General features: G+C 39.4%; 1 protein-coding gene across 9 annotated transcripts in view; it reads right to left on the reverse strand.

Annotated features, from left to right (window-relative positions):
* The window catches only part of Ccdc148 (coiled-coil domain containing 148), a 275,147-nt gene that overhangs the window by 85,883 nt on the left and 174,257 nt on the right, over positions 1-15,007 (reverse strand). For all 9 annotated transcript variants that reach the window (XR_010064611.1, XR_010064612.1, XM_039104827.2 and 6 more), the window contains one exon: positions 12,489-12,629. Coding sequence is in view for 7 of the 9 variants with exons in the window: in XM_039104827.2 (XP_038960755.1) it covers positions 12,489-12,629 (141 nt within the window). In the remaining 2 variants the exon portion in view is untranslated. The remainder of the gene's footprint in view (positions 1-12,488; positions 12,630-15,007) is intronic.

Raw genomic sequence — 15,007 nt, forward strand, 5'->3', positions numbered from 1 at the left:
AAGGATGGTGGGGCAAAGACTACTACAATATTGAGTAGGAAAGGCAATGAGATCCGATGTCAGGGTCATGGTTATCCAGACGACAGGTTGATAGATTTGATCTTGGAAACCTGTGGAAACTCCCTTGTGAAAGTAATGGCAACATGTTAATAAGAAAAATGAGTCATGGCATTGTCTTCATTTTCCTTAACCCCCTCAAGAAATAATGCCACATGAAAATGGTGATATTTTTTTTAAGTCGGCTTGTAACAAAATCTTATCATGATTATCTTATGTCTTATGGAGCATTTAATTACAATGCCTCATTAGCTCAGAGGAAATCATAACTATTAAGAATATGGAAACAGACACTGTCAGCTTTGGGCACTTTCAGAACATAAAAGCAATTCTACTGCAGCAAATGGGTACTATTAAGGAGTTTTAATATCATCGATTTCCTATCTGCTAGACAGATCTGTGTGAGCAATAGTAGGAATAAGGCGAAAAAACCTCAAGTCCAAGACTTTGGTACTGAGGCTTCTTGAAACTCAGGTTTCCCAAAGTGGATTCATCTCGAAATTAATAACTAAGAGCGTCCACGAGAGCAGCACAAACATTACAGCAGCATTTAAAGAATAAGCCGGGATTCACCCATCTAGTTAAATACTTCACAGATATGTGGCTTTATGGAAATTATGCAACTTGTATACATCTCAACTTCTTCAGGTATGAGAATCACATTGCTTTCCATCCCTTGGAGTTATTAAGAAGATTAAATGAACACAGGTACCTAGAACACTGCAAACACTGCATAAATGTTCGTTAATTATATCAGATCATTATGAATAATTAGGACTTGGCAGAAAATACAGCCAATCATGGCACTTAGAGTTAATTCTTAAGTTTCTTCCCTCTAAAGCTGTCAACTGGGAAATCATGTGGAAAAAAAATACCTCTGGCTCTTGGTCATTTTAGTACTTTATTTCATCTGACTCTTTCTTAAAATTATATCATCACAAAAGATAAGAAGGTCCATTCGTATTTTATTCTTCTGAGGAAGAAGCTGTAGGGGCTGTAGAAATGGCTCAGTGGTTAAGACCACTTAAGTTTGCTTTTCAGAGCCCACATCGGTTGACTCACACTGTTCATAACTCTAGTTGGAGGGCATCTGCTGCAAATGCCTGCTGCTTACAGGAACACATAGGCATGTCCAGCTTTTTATGTGAGAGCTAGAAATTCAGACTCAGGTCACCGTAAAACAAGCGCTCTTGCACACTGAGCCATCTCCAAAACCCTGAGTTATCATTTTAAAAAAGACAGTTGAAAATGAACAAGTAGGCTCCCCATTGGCCATCTCTGGGTATCACCCTACTTTACCTGTTACTTGTAGAATTATATTGAGAACTAATTTCAACTTGTTCAGTCTCATGTAAATAGGACAGAATGGGTTCATTCAATAAGCTTATTTCTGTGCATTCCTAAATTTTAATGACAAACCAAAGAATATTGGGAACAATTTTAAATTATGTGATTCTTGATTTATTTCTTTTGCTTAATTAAACCTCTTGCTTGACATTAACTTCTGTACCCATAAAATATTATTTGGAGGACTAATATTAAAATTTCATAAGAGAAAATTGCAATCCCAAGTTAATTTTGAGTTCTTTCTGTATAAAATATTTACTATCTTCTCCTTAACTAACCATTGTTAAAATTGAAGTGGAAATTTCTGGTTTCTTTAACAACTCAGTTGTGTCACGAGATCTTTTTTCTGGAAGCTGTCTTGTGAGAGAACATGTGATGTTTTCCTGAAAACAGACGCTTTGAGAGGGCACATGATGGTTAGAAAGAATATAAATGGAAACCCACAAAACAGTGAGAGGAAGCTCTCCCATATACAAAGCAATGCTTTGCTGGTCTTCACTTTGTAGACAGAAATGTACCAAAGAACTACTGATATTCCAGTTGATTCTGGCCACTTCCACTGGCTCCCGCTGATTTGGTGGAGCCTTGGTGTTTCTGCTGGATCTTGCCACCACTACTGTTCAGTGTTTGTTATTGAACTGGACTGCTGGTATCCTGACAAGGAAGAGTGGAATTGCTCCAAGGAACTACCTCTAAACATATCCACAGCACTCTTTTCATTAACCTTCTTTTAATCCTACCTCTGGGCCATGGGTTAGAAGGGAGATTGAAGCATTTAAGAACCCTAAAGTAAGTTTTAAAAAAAAATCTAAACCTGCATTAAATGACAAGTTATCCATTAAGTTACTTTAACTCTGGTGTTTGGGATTATTCATCAAATTTGAAAATTAAAAAGAATAACAAAAGGGCCTGGGGAAGGGGCTCAGTGGTTAAACTCACATTCTGTTCTTGCATAAGATCTCAGTTCAGTTCCCAGCACCCATGTAAAGTAGTTCAAAACCTCTTATAACTCTACCTTTAGGGGACCTGCTGCTCTCTTCAGGCCTCCATGGGCACTCACATAGGTGATTCAGTGGCTCTCTCTCTCTCTCTCTCTCTCTCTCTCTCTCTCTCTCTCTCTCTGCCTCATAACCATCCCCAACCCTCCCCCCAAATCTGTGCAAAACTCCACACCTAGGAGTTATCAGCTGACAGGACCAGGGAACAGCAAAGAAAAAAAAACATATCTTTGCTAGTCCTCAGCTCCATGGAGATTCAGCATTAATGCAGATGGTTTATTTGCAAAGAATCTCTCATGTTGTGAGAGATACAAGTGAGTGAATGTGAGAGAAGAGGTCAATTTTTGTGTTTGGAGTGTTTCCAAGGCCCCCAAAGTCTCCATTCTCATATTGCCTTCTCCATCTTCTGAAAATACACAGGTGCTGAAAGCCAGTTTTAACACTGAAAGTCACCATATTACCAAGTGTCACAATAGTGCTCTTTGTTAATGTTTCAGCTAGCACAGGTGAAATACTACATACATTGGCAGTATTTTTATCCTATATCGTTTTATTGTAACTGAGATTCAGTTAGATAGCTTTACCTCCCTTCTCAAAAGTAGCCTCGGTCTCTCCATTAAACAGGCTGGGGAGGAGTGTCTGTCATAGCAGGAAAGGATACAGAGGAAACAGAGGGCTCTGGCCAGGCCTGGCAGGTACCATCTCTGAGGGTCTGTTTTCTAAGCGCCCCTATGATTTCAAGAGGTTCCTTTTCCCACTTCCTAAAGCCTTGTAATTGTCATTATCCCCCTTCCTCGACATCGGGGCACTTCATGGGAATGAGAGGCAATCAGTCACAGGCATTTGAAGGAAATTGCAGAGGACACTTCCATATCCTGCAGTTCCTGTGGTGCATGAATGCATGCAGTAGCAATTAAGCCTAAAGTAAAGGAGGGAAATTAATAGGGAGAGAGCCGCTGAGCCCTACTGCAGCCAGCCTGGACAAAAAAGTTTATTTCAAGGCCTTGACTTTGATCAACTATGGCTAAACTAGTAACGCTGCTAACACGGGAGCATTCTCACTAAGAAGCCAGAGGCCAGAGTAGGGAGGGGCAGATACCCAGTGTATGACTTGATGATACAAAGGCAAGAAGTGAGAGAGGAGGTGATGTAGGCATTTGATAAGAAGAAACGTACCTTCTAACTGCCCAGAGCAAAGGGAATCATCAGTACTCTGTGAAGGGGCCAGGAGTTACTTTTAAAATTACATTAGAAATATATGTGTATGGATATCAGTATGAGCACACATGTATAAATAAGAAAATATTTAATTTGTTAGATTGATGATACTCAACTAATTTCAAGCACAATATAATCCACTCCATTTTCTAGTTTTTGTTTTTTTCTTGATTAACACTTTCGTTGTCCCGATAAACTTTGAAACTCAAATCTCCCTGTCTTATTTCTAAGAGTTTCGAATGGCATAGAAAAAGTGTATACTGTCTTTGTAGCAGCACGAGTAAATACATCTTTAAGAAAAAAACTATCAGAAGAGAAACTATGTTGGAGTATCTTCTTATAAGGGCATGAAATTTGCAAAATGAAGGACTGGGGTCTAAAATAAATGCCACTGAAAGGTGCTTAAGACACCATGAGTACATGGATGGAGATTCATTGGAGTACATGGATGGAGGTTATAGCCACTCACCACCAGCATATCTTACTAAGAGCCCATAGCACTACCCTGTGTATGAAGCAGATGTATAGAGAAGCAACACACTTCTGTGTGAAGGAGGGTAGTAGAGTCAGTGCCTATTTTGAGACACATCACTTCCTTAAAGAAGACCTTGAGATTTCAAAACAGAACACACACCAGAAGGCTTAGATGTATAATTTACAATGAAGTCAGCAAGTCATAAAGTGTATGAGAAATGTTGAACATTTTATCTTTTTGAACTATGTGCTAATGAGTCTGCGTTTTGCAGTTTATTGCCACCTAGACCCAGGGGATGCACTAGAGAACCAATGGCCCTGTGGTTTAGAGTGAATCACTACAGCTAACTGCATGCTCTATGTTCTGATCAGAATGTTTTATCTTATTGGTACTAAAAAACTAGCTATGTGGCCACCAGTGTTGACGAAGTAATGTCCCCTTGAGAGGTATTCTCTTACCAGCTAAGAGCAACAACAGGCAAAGATAAAAAGGACTGTGCCCATGACTGGTTTCTGGAGCTGGTTTAATTCTGTTGCCTCCAGTTATAATTAACTTTATCTGATTTCTATTTGAAATGTCTAATTTGATTCTAGCTACCTTTTGCTTTAACACTCCACTACAGCAATATTAATATCAGTAAGTACTATATTATTTATAGAGCTCTTTCTGGGCATGTGCTAGCTGTTTCCCATGTTTTGTCTCAACTCATTGAATATTATACAAATAGATACAAACACTGACACTCAGGAGATAAAACAATTGTCGCCATGGTCATACAATTAGTAAGTGATAGCTCTGAACTTTGACTAGATCTGAGCAAGAAAAAAATCCCATGAGCTCAATGCAGTTGGAGCCAAGCCCCATTCTAGTGGACTCACTGAGTTTGGGGTCTTCCACTTTTGCTACCCAGTTTACCATTTGTTGATTTCTCTTTCTATAATGGCTCATCTCTGTCTTCATTTGGAACTCAATCTCTTTAGATCAACTACAGTATCTTTGTATCTATATATGTGTTTGGGTTCCTTTTTCAATGAGATTGCCAGTGTATCATATGTTATAGCTAACATATGATGAAAAATAGAAATATCTTTGGATCTGCTCCCTCTCCTCCATTAAATTCTATTTCAGGGCTATGGGCCTGCCATGTGATATTAAAACTAATACAAAATCTTGTTAGAGAATGCTCATCTTCTAGTGCTCAAGTAGCAGGAAACCATTCTCCAGTCCCAAAAACGGTTCAAGCTCAAAAGGAAGACATAAGTCCACCCACCTTCAGGAAGCAATCTCCCCTTCTATGTCTGCAGTGTTCAGCCTGTCTTCATACAGGGAGATACAAGTAATCTTAGCTCTTCCTGAGGCCAGATAGAAGCCTTTGCAGGAAGTAAGTATCTGGAAATGCCATGTGCCTCTAGGCTCCAACCTTAGCCTCTAATACCTAGGCTGTTTAGGTCAGCCCTCCAGGCTCAGGACTCTGGGTCATTCCCACCCTCTTATTGGTAGCAGAGATTGACAGATGAGACACTTTGTCATCCTGCTTCTCACCAGGAGAATTCTGGGCAGACTGTAACCTCTTTTCATGCTGCCCTACTTCAGACGTTGTCTCAAGACACTATGTTTTATAGGATTTCCACATAATAGGCAAAAGCCACACACACAGTCTTCTTAGATAATCTCACTCTTCAGGTCTGGGGAGTCATCAGTTTTAAACTTCCAAAATCCTTCTCATTTCAAAAGATCCAAGAGAAAGACCTTCAAATTCTGGGAGGGTCTTTTATATAACTGAATGTGTTGATCTTTTGAAGGCTTCAGTAAAGTCATACATCTAGCCCCTTATCTAGGATATCCAATAAGACTCTTGTTACAAAAGAGAATCTCTAGGTTGGTTGAGAATTTTCTAAACATAAGTCTTCATCCTTTTTGTTGAACAGCTTTTCAAAATCAATCTCCTCTTAACGAAGCTCATTACACTGGAACTCCTTTTTATACCTAGCTTTAATGTCCCAAAGTCCACCTTTCTATTTCCAATACTGATCACTTTTGTTAGAGTCCTCATCAGCCATGTCTTTAACATCTGCTATTAATGCTAGTCATTTGTTGAGGGTAATCTAACTTGTTGTTTGATTTTGCTTTTGTTTTTATTTTTAATTAATCAACCTCAAAAATGATACCCTCAAAATTCTTTTGGCTTTTTCTCACTTCCAAATCCAAACCTACTTCTACATTCTTGGTTTTCCAGAACCCAGTTTAGTGACACAGATTTGACAGTACAAAACAAGATTTTACAGCTTTCTAAGCTCAGAATTCTGTAATGCAAAAGTCCTACATAGTGTAGTTGAGCTTCTATGCTTTTGAAGTTATAGTACTGAAACCTAAGGTCTTGTTAAAGCAGAATTCTTATCTGGAGAAAAATTTGCTTACAACCGAATTCTTGTTTTTAACAGAATTAAGGTCCTTGTGGTCACTGGCTCAGTCATGCAAGTCTAGCCATGTTTCCTGCCTGATGGCTCCTTCAGTCTTTTGGCCATGGATGGCAGGTCCCGTCCCTGCCCTTCAAATCTCCCTGGGCAGCTAGCCACAGAAACTCTTCTCTACTGGGCTCCTGTGACTGGGTCATTCTGATAATGTCTCAGTTTTCCAGTAATCCTTATTATCTTCAGTTCTGGTGAGGAAGGGCATGTAGTAGGCTGGGGAGGGAATCTCAGAGAACATCTTATAGTTGGCTTGCTCAGTTGTACTTGCAGGCTTCTCTAAACACCAGTGGTCCTAAAGACATAGGGCTTATATTTAAGGATCTTAAATTTTATCAATATTGTGTCCATCTTTTATTCCCCACCCACAGCTTTTAGATCAGTATCTAAAAACTTGATAGTACACTACCACGCTATATAGTAGCTCAAAACAGACTTCAAGATTTTATAAAAATTTTCTCTCATATGAACCCACTAATTCCCCATACTGGGAGAACAGCATTGATCCAATCTGTAAATTCTCTCAGGATAATGGAGTGTAGACATAGGTTTTTTTAAAACCTAATTTTAATACAGGCTCTCAAATGCTATGACTCCACTTCTAGCCTACCATCCAAAGGAAGGGGAGAAAAGATGATAAATCGAACAAGGGAATGTGGAGATGTTTAGAAGTAGTTTCTTGGATCAATTCTAATCTCCAATGTCAGGATACTAGCAGTCCAGTTTACTAGTGTCAGGATACCAAACACATATCAGTAGCAGTGGCACGGTCTGGCAGAAACTGCCAGGCTTCAGCCGAATGGGCATGAATCAGTCAGAGCAGCCAGGACCAGCTGGAATGCCAAGAAGTTCCCTGCTGTGCCTCTCTTGACAAAGCAAAGATCAGCAAAGACCCAAGAACAATGAAGTATTGCAAAGCTAGCATCTTCACTCTCCCTTGAATTGTATTCGTACTCTCTCCGAATATCATGTGTCTTCCCACAGGTCTTGCCTCAGCAAAACACCATGGGAGTCTGCATCACATGACACATCCGGAAACTTTCTGCTTCAATGAAGCTTCTGGAATCTTCTGAGCAGAAGAACTACTCCCAGCCTATAACCTGCACTCTGTTTTCACTATCATTGCTAGATAGCCTATGCCCTTTGGTTTTACAGTGTATCCTCCCCCAAGGTTCTCTGCAGCTGTATATCATTCTGGGTATTTTCAAGAACATTCAAGTGCTAAGGTCCCACTAAAGCTGACTTTGGGCATTTACTGAATCAATGGCCCATGAACCTGAGGATTCACAAAATGGCAGATCCCTCTCCAAAGGATCTCTGAGGTAAAACCAAAGATTATACATTTATTGGTAGCATTCTGGTTTGCCTAATAATACCTCCCAGTTCAGTTGCAGACACTGCTGAATTCACTATGTTTTCAGAGAATTCTCAAACACTATACCTTGGAAGACATATGTCTCTAGTATATGACCCTTGCTCACAATTTCCATCCTGGGAGAAAAGTTAGAATTAACTTTGAGCCCATGAAACCCCAGACTTGGCATCCTATAGCAATTCATCTCCTGAAATCCTATGATACAGAGAAAATTTTATGATATTCTCATACCATCCTAAGACCCACATACAGCAAAAGGGTGGTGCAGAGACCAATATTATATATCAGTCATTTAAAGACCTATTCAGCATAATTTTGTTTCTTAGAATAGTTCTCTGTTCATTCATAAAAGCACATCATCCTCCGATTTTATCATGACAGTAATTTCAAGCATAGAGAGATGCCTGTGAAAACTACCTAACAGATAACAACTTATCTAATCTCAGCTAATCAACATCTGTCTTGGATCTTGAAATAAAACCATGAAAAGTATGAATATTCTTCCAACTGGAATTCCACAGAGAAAAGGTAATCTAAGATGTTGGGCACCTATAAGAGTAAACTTTGGCACTAGACACAAACTAAAGTATTATCTTAGCAAATGAGCACTGAAATATAAATTGTAGGAAGAAGCATTAGGGCGAAGAGTGTCCTGTCCAGACATTCTCCATTGAGATCCGCCACAGGGCAGAGCTTCTCTGTCTCTGCTGCTCCCTTGTGAGTAGTCAGATGGGAAAATGGCGAGTGGCAGCATGGCTAGAAGAGAGCATGTTTCAGTCAGCGTCAGTGGGCTTTGTCTGCAGGATTATCACCTGAAGGGCAATTATCAGCCAAACTGCTTTAACCCTCTGGAAAAACCAAGTTTGCTTCCAGCATATAAAATAGTTATAACAAAGAGAATGTAAGTTTGTAATTAATAAAGGCAGCCAGAACTTTCGATCACTACTTTTGATCAGTATGTCTATTGATAACAGAACTCTCCGTTATGTAGAAATATGTAGAATAAATATGTAAACATAAATATATAGCAATGCTGAACAAAATATCTCTCTTCCCCCTCCCCCATTCTCTGTTTCTCTGTCTGTCTCATAAACACACACACACACACACCCAGGCACAGACCTAGGGATGAATAGAAAGATGGACTCCCAAATCAGACCAAGGAGATGCAGCTGAAGTCAGAGTAAGGCTAGACCCTAATAAGGGTCTGAGTAGCTGACAAGAACAACAAATAGCCCAGAACTTGGTCAGACAGAGGGATTAGCACAGCAAGATCACTCCCTGAGAAGTGGCTGGGCACCAGAGAATCAAAGGGGTCAATGATGCAGAACATTAAGCTAGTGTCATGCATGAGAACCTGGGACACTGACTCACAGCACAGTGTCCCAGGTCTACACAATAATACAGAAGCTGGTTCTGAGCCAGGATAATGTATATGGCCCTCAGCAGAGGCAGAAATAAGAGCTGAATTCAGAGATAGTCTCATTACTGAGTCCCCGTTCAGAAAGGAAAATACAATTCATAAAGGAGCCATAAATGCCTTTCTTCTTTAGTCATTTAAACTCTCTCTGAAACGGTAGAAACTTCAGGCAATATTAAAAGGCAAATGACAGAAAAACAAAGTCCTTGTAACCCCAGTAGCTGATTAAAACATAGCATCCTGTAATTGTAATCCCTAGCTGTGAATTAATAAATAGCAAATAAGAAAATAGATAAAAGGTACAGATAAGCAATCTATGAAAGAGAAAATGTTCCAGTAACCATAAGCTATTCGGTCTCCTAAATAACAACAGAAATAAAAATTAAAACACCAGTGGGGTGCCTTTCACATTTGTCAGATTGACAGAATCTAAAAAAAAATTATAATAATCATATAAAGTTTAAAAATCATATAAAATTGAAAATACATTGATCCTACAACATAATTATTTTACTCCTAAAACCACCTAGATAGAGAAAGCTCTGGTTAGGCCAAACGGCGTCTGCATGACAAGAAACATTTGCAGGCTTGGCAGGAAAGCCAGTAAGGAGAATGCAGAAATCGGCAGGTGTGTCTACAATGAGACACTAAAGGTTCTAATTAAAAAGACAAACAAACTAGCTCTACTCTATACTAACATAGGAACAATTTAAAACAGAGGATGGGATGGGAGAAGGAGTGTTGCAGGGTGGTGCTCATGGAAAAAGAAGATTAAATGACAACCTACACATGCAAATGTTTAACAGTATGTATTGTCCTGGGATGACAGAAACCAAACCTCTAGGAAGGAGAAAAAGGCACTGATAGAGGCCTCCGAAAATGACTTCAACTTGGCAATACTCTGCTTACTTTTATTTTGAAAATGTGAGACAGTATAAAGCATATGAAAAACTTCACTGCTTGGTGAAGTTTTCCGAAATATTTCCGAAATGAAAAAATTATTATAAGAAGAAAGTAAGTGAAATAAACCAGATACCTTGGTACTATGTAATTTCTAAGAATTGAAATCAAATGTCAGGACATGCAGAAGCATAGTAGGGTCACCACAACTCTACATGCATGAGGTACTTGGTCTCCCCTTTCCTATGTGTCCCTTGTTATCACATGCAAGATGGGGAAGTGAAAACCTGCTGGTAGCTTAATAGAATGCAACTGGAGGCCAGGCATGTGGCTGCCTTGGCAACATTTCAGCATCCGCTTCCTTAATGCTCCTAGGTATAGGGTAGGCCTTACATTCTAAAATGTAGAAAGGACGTGGCAACCAACATCAGTGAATTTCTCCTTGATCTCCATGGTGCCTTCTTGCTTTAGGCTTTACCCCTTGGCCGCCACAGCTGTCAATCATTCCATCCTTTGCTCTCTCTGTGTTTGTTCGCTTGCTTTAATGTTTCTAAAGCCAAATGTCATCCCTTTCTGAAAACTCAGAAAGTCCTTCTTCCTCACCCTTGAAAACCCCTTTCTTTGCCTTCTAGAAATCTTCTGTATCAACTGTAAAGAAGACAGTGAGCAATGCCCTGTTCTGAATGGAGTGAGAGGCACTGTCTTCTAATGTGCAATGTTTTCTGTGTCATACTTACCTGTAGGGAAGAAATGCTAAGAGAACCCTCTGCATAGAAGGCATATCTAGGGATACTTCAAATACTTCAAACATTCATGATAGCTAACATCAGTGAGTTGTCTCACAAAGATACATAGTTCACTTCCATTATCTGAAACATGATCAATATTTACTAATTATTGAGGTTCGTGAAGTTATTCCTTTTAGAAATCACCTTTCTTAGTGTGGGCCTAATGAACCACCCAATTTCCTTCTTTAGAGGAAAAAATGGAATTCAATTTTTAATTAAAAAATATAAGAGCTGTGCAAAGCAACTCCTTGCCAGCTGACTTTGTCAAACGGCCGTAGAACCTCCAGTGTGTTGCCTTGCACACATGCTGCCTTACTGCATTCAGCTTGCTGGAGCAAAGGCATGGCACTAGTCAAGATCAATGGTAAGTAAGGAGACAGAGATGAAGCAAAACTGTCTCATAGCTTTAAAGTCCACAGTTTCTTTATTCCCAATATTCAACTCTGAAGGAAAAACTCCTTAAACAAGGGTTCCACCGACTCCATTGATCACAGAACCCCAAAATGTGAAAGCTAGTCCACCAATGGCCAAGTGTTAATCAGTCACTCTTAGCACTGTAAGCAGCTTTTTTAAAAAAATCATTTTTTACATCATGCAGATCAAGCCAATACAGGTGAACTTTCTGGGCCCTGGTATGCAAGACTGGAGAAGCTATGCGGCAGATCAATTTCCTTTCTTTGCACTGGTCACAAGGTAACTACGTCTCATGAATGATTTCCAGAGTCAGCAGCTCCCTGAAATGTTGCTTGATAGCTCTGATAACATTTTTAACTAAAATAATTTTATGGCAAATTTTGAAATTTTTATTGTAGGAACAGACAAAATGTCTAGATGTCACAAAGTAATCAAAACAAGCCCCAAGCATTTACATCTTCTGTAGATCAGCAGCAGAACTTCAGGGGTGTGAATAAATTTTTGGTGAGTATTTTTAAGATTTAGAAACAAGTATTTGTCCAAAAGAGGAATGATAAATTTGTATAACTGAAAAAAATCTAATAAATAATAAGTCAAGAATGAAGTCAAGGACCTTTTGGCATTCCATGAATTGTACACTGTACTCAGTACAATGTACTCTGCCAACAAGTACATTTCTATCATTTGCCACACTACCATAAACCAAAATGCTCTCCTAGTACACTGAAAGCTTTACCATATCCTTCTTAATACAATACTTAAGAATAGCCACAAATGTTGCCCTTTTCCCCCTATATGGAATGGACTCAGTCACAGATACCTGTGTCCATGCAAGCCAACAACATTGGTTTTCTCTTCAGCAATCGCATCTGAGACACTCATAAAGGATAAAGCAAAGCTTTGCTCATTTCTGACTAATGTTTCTGGAATGGCCAGGGAGAATCTATGGCAAACTCTATGGTGAGTCAAAGCTCAATCAACCAATTAAGGACCCATTTGCACATCTAAGAAAGCAGGAGATTGCATACCTTAATCTCTGTCTCCTCCCTTCGTAGCAATTCCTTCTTTTTCCACAATTTCTCTTTCTCCTCTTCCCTTTCTCTTCTTCGGGCTGAAATTTCCATTTCCAGTCTTGATAGCTCTTCTTGTTGGGCTCGCCATTGAGAAACCTGAAACACACAGAAACCCTTCATTACCATAACTATGCACTGCCATGTGATTCCATATGGGACAAGGTTTTGTGTCAAAGATGACTCAAGTTTTTCCAAACGTACATGTATAATTTTATGTGTATGTGAGGATATGATATGTGTATATGCCAGTATAGAAATGGTAACTTATCCATATACTCCTTAGCTGAAATCGGGGAGTCATAAAAGTGTATGATTTTACTTCAAAGAATGTGTGACTTCTGGGCTCAATAAATGATGCGTTTGCTTTGTATATGAAATGCATTGCCAATGGACATATTAATGTGTAATGGTAAAAGTTTCATGGGGTCCCACCCATAGACAAAACCTGAAGGCAACCAATAACTGCTGGGGGAAAGAGAACTATCTCCTAAGAATGAGCTCCTATTGGTTGTCCAATGAAGAATGGCCAGTGGCCACTACTGAAACCAAACAGACACAAAAACAAACATGGACTCAGCCCATCATATATATATACATATGTGTACATATATGTATACATATATATGTGTGTAAATATATACATACAGTAGCAATAAAATAAAATAAATAGGCTATCAACTTGAGAGTTGGGAACACAGAAAGTTGAAAAGGGCTAGAGAGAGGAAAGGGAAGGGGAAGTGATGTAATTCCATTGCAATTTAAAAGATAAATTTAAATAAATTTTAAAAAAGAAAATCTACTTTCACTCATGTGTGTAAGTCTTGAAAGTAGAGTAAACAGCTCTTTTTAATACAAAATTAGGGGCATGGTAAGATGGCTCAGTTAGTCAAGTGTCTGCCATGTAAACATGAGGAACTGAGTTTGATCCCAAGCACAAACGTAAAAAAGCCAAGTGTGGTAAGTGGGCTTGCAGAAGAGCCAGTGCAGCCAAACCAGCATATTCTTAGTTATCAGCGAGAAGTCCTGTCTTTAGAATTATGGTAGATGGGGTGGGTAAAGGTATGTGATGCCAAGCCTGATGACCTCAGTTCAATCCCCACCAGGGTCATAAAGAAATTATGTTCCATTCCCGTAAGTTTTCCTCTGCCCTCTATATAAATGCTGTGGCATAAGTATACCCACTTATGTACATGTAAAAAATTAAACTAGTGCTTCCTGGTTGCTGCCGCTGCAGAGAGCCCGTGGACAGCACCCCCACGAGCGAACTTGAGCCTCGGGACCACAGGTAAGACCAACTTTTCTGCTGCAAGAAACCTGCCTGGTGAACTCAAGACACAGGCCCACAGGAACAGCTGAAGACCTGTAGAGAGGAAAAACTACACGCCGGAAAGCAGAACACTCTGTCCCCATAACTGACTGAAAAGAGGAAAACAGGTCTACAGCACTCCTGACACACAGGCTTATAAGACAGTCTAGCCACTGTCAGAAATAGCAGAACAAAGTAACACTAGAGATAATCTGATGGCGAGAGGCAAGCGCAGGAACCCAAACAACAGAAACCAAGACTACATGGCACCATCGGAGCCCAATTCTCCCATCAAAACAAACATGGAATATCCAAACACACCAGAAAAGCAAGATCTAGTTTCAAAATCATTTTTGATCATGATGCTGGAGGACTTCAAGAAAGACGTGAAGAACTCCCTTAGAGAACAAGTAGAAGCCTACAGAGAGGAATCGCAAAAATGCCTGAAAGAATCGCAAAAATCCCTGAAAGAATTCCAAGAAAACATAAATAAACAAGTAGAAGCCCATAGAGAGGAGACACAAAAATCCCTGAAAGAATTCCAGGAAAACACAATCAAACAGTTGAAGGAATTAAAAATGGAAATAGAAGCAATCAAGAAAGAACACATGGAAACAACCCTGGATATAGAAAATCAAAAGAAGAGGCAAGGAGCTGTAGATACAAGCTTCACCAACAGAATACAAGAGATGGAAGAGAGAATCTCAGGAGCAGAAGATTCCATAGAAATCATTGACTCAACTGTCAAAGATAATGTAAAGCGGAAAAAGCTACTGGTCCAAAACATACAGGAAATCCAGGACTCAATGAGAAGATCAAACCTAAGGATAATAGGTATAGAAGAGAGTGAAGACTCCCAGCTCAAAGGACCAGTAAATATCTTCAACAAAATCATAGAAGAAAACTTCCCTAACCTAAAAAAAGAGATACCCATAGACATACAAGAAGCCTACAGAACTCCAAATAGATTGGACCAGAAAAGAAACACCTCCCGTCACATAATTGTCAAAACACCAAACGCACAAAATAAAGAAAGAATATTAAAAGCAGTAAGGGAAAAAGGTCAAGTAACATATAAAGGGAGACCTATCAGAATCACACCAGACTTCTCGCCAGAAACTATGAAGGCCAGAAGATCCTGGACTGATGTCATACAGACCCTAAGAGA

Source organism: Rattus norvegicus, chromosome 3 (assembly GCF_036323735.1).
Source record: "Rattus norvegicus strain BN/NHsdMcwi chromosome 3, GRCr8, whole genome shotgun sequence".
NCBI classification, from domain to species: Eukaryota; Metazoa; Chordata; class Mammalia; order Rodentia; family Muridae; genus Rattus; species Rattus norvegicus.